Here is an 871-nt window from a genome sequence, read left to right on the forward strand (position 1 = left end):
GAGCTGTTGGTGAGACACACACACACACACACACACACACACACACACACACACAGAAACACACAGAAACACACACACACACTGATAATATATGAAGAGAGTGACGTGCTCACTGTGTTTAAACTGTGTTTTCCTTTGACACATGAAAACAGCTGAGAGACAAAATAAAACAAAGTGCAACAGTCACTAAATAGAATAAATAATAACTGGAATAAATATAGTTGATAAAAAGGTCAAATATGTTTCGGCCTAAAATGTAATTCACATAAAAACGTAGAAACTTCTTGTTGTCATGGTTGTTGAAATATTTTTACGTATGAAATAAACAGAAAGTCGCATCCTGTGCAGAAGTTTGTTTCCAACAGGAAAGATTCAGGATTCTTTCAAAATAAAACCATGGACAGTTTTTACTTGTCTTACTTAAACCTGAACAGGACCGGGATTTGCTGTGACTCCCCTTTTCCTTTAAACCAGTTCCAGTTCCTCAGGTTCTGGTCAGGTAGGTGGTTCCAGTCCGACTCCATGAGGCTGGGATCAGGTCTCTGTGGTCCAGACCATCTGCTGCAGGACTCCTGGTTCTCCTGGTCTCTGAGGACGGGTCTCTATGACTCTGTGTGTGTGGACTCGTCCTGCTGCAGGAGTCTGGACCGGTCCGAACAGTGGAACCAGAACCAGTCAGCAGGTTGTTCTCTGTAACGTGACTGAACTGAATGTCTCTGTCTGTCAGACGAAGTCGTCCTCAAGTTTGAGAGGGCGAAGGTCAGAGCGAGGAACGTCGCCTACGACACACTTCCTGTTGTTATCCATGGCAACGGACCAACCAAGGTAAACCTCCCACTACCAGAACCTGTGTGTGTGTGTGTGTGTGTGT

At 44.4% G+C, this 871-nt stretch overlaps 1 protein-coding gene across 1 annotated transcript in view; it reads left to right on the forward strand.

Annotated features, from left to right (window-relative positions):
- LOC111647817 (multifunctional procollagen lysine hydroxylase and glycosyltransferase LH3-like) overlaps positions 1–871 on the forward strand; it is a gene marked incomplete at its 3' end in the record, with an annotated part of 9772 nt that overhangs the window by 6984 nt on the left and 1917 nt on the right. The window contains exon 7 of the mRNA XM_087171556.1: positions 728–851. Within this exon, the coding sequence (XP_087027682.1) occupies positions 728–851 (124 nt within the window). The remainder of the gene's footprint in view (positions 1–727; positions 852–871) is intronic.

Source organism: Seriola lalandi, unplaced genomic scaffold, assembly GCF_002814215.2.
Source record: "Seriola lalandi dorsalis isolate HSWRI2012SDOR001 ecotype SW California unplaced genomic scaffold, Sedor1 jcf7180002055009, whole genome shotgun sequence".
NCBI lineage: Eukaryota > Metazoa > Chordata > Actinopteri > Carangiformes > Carangidae > Seriola > Seriola lalandi.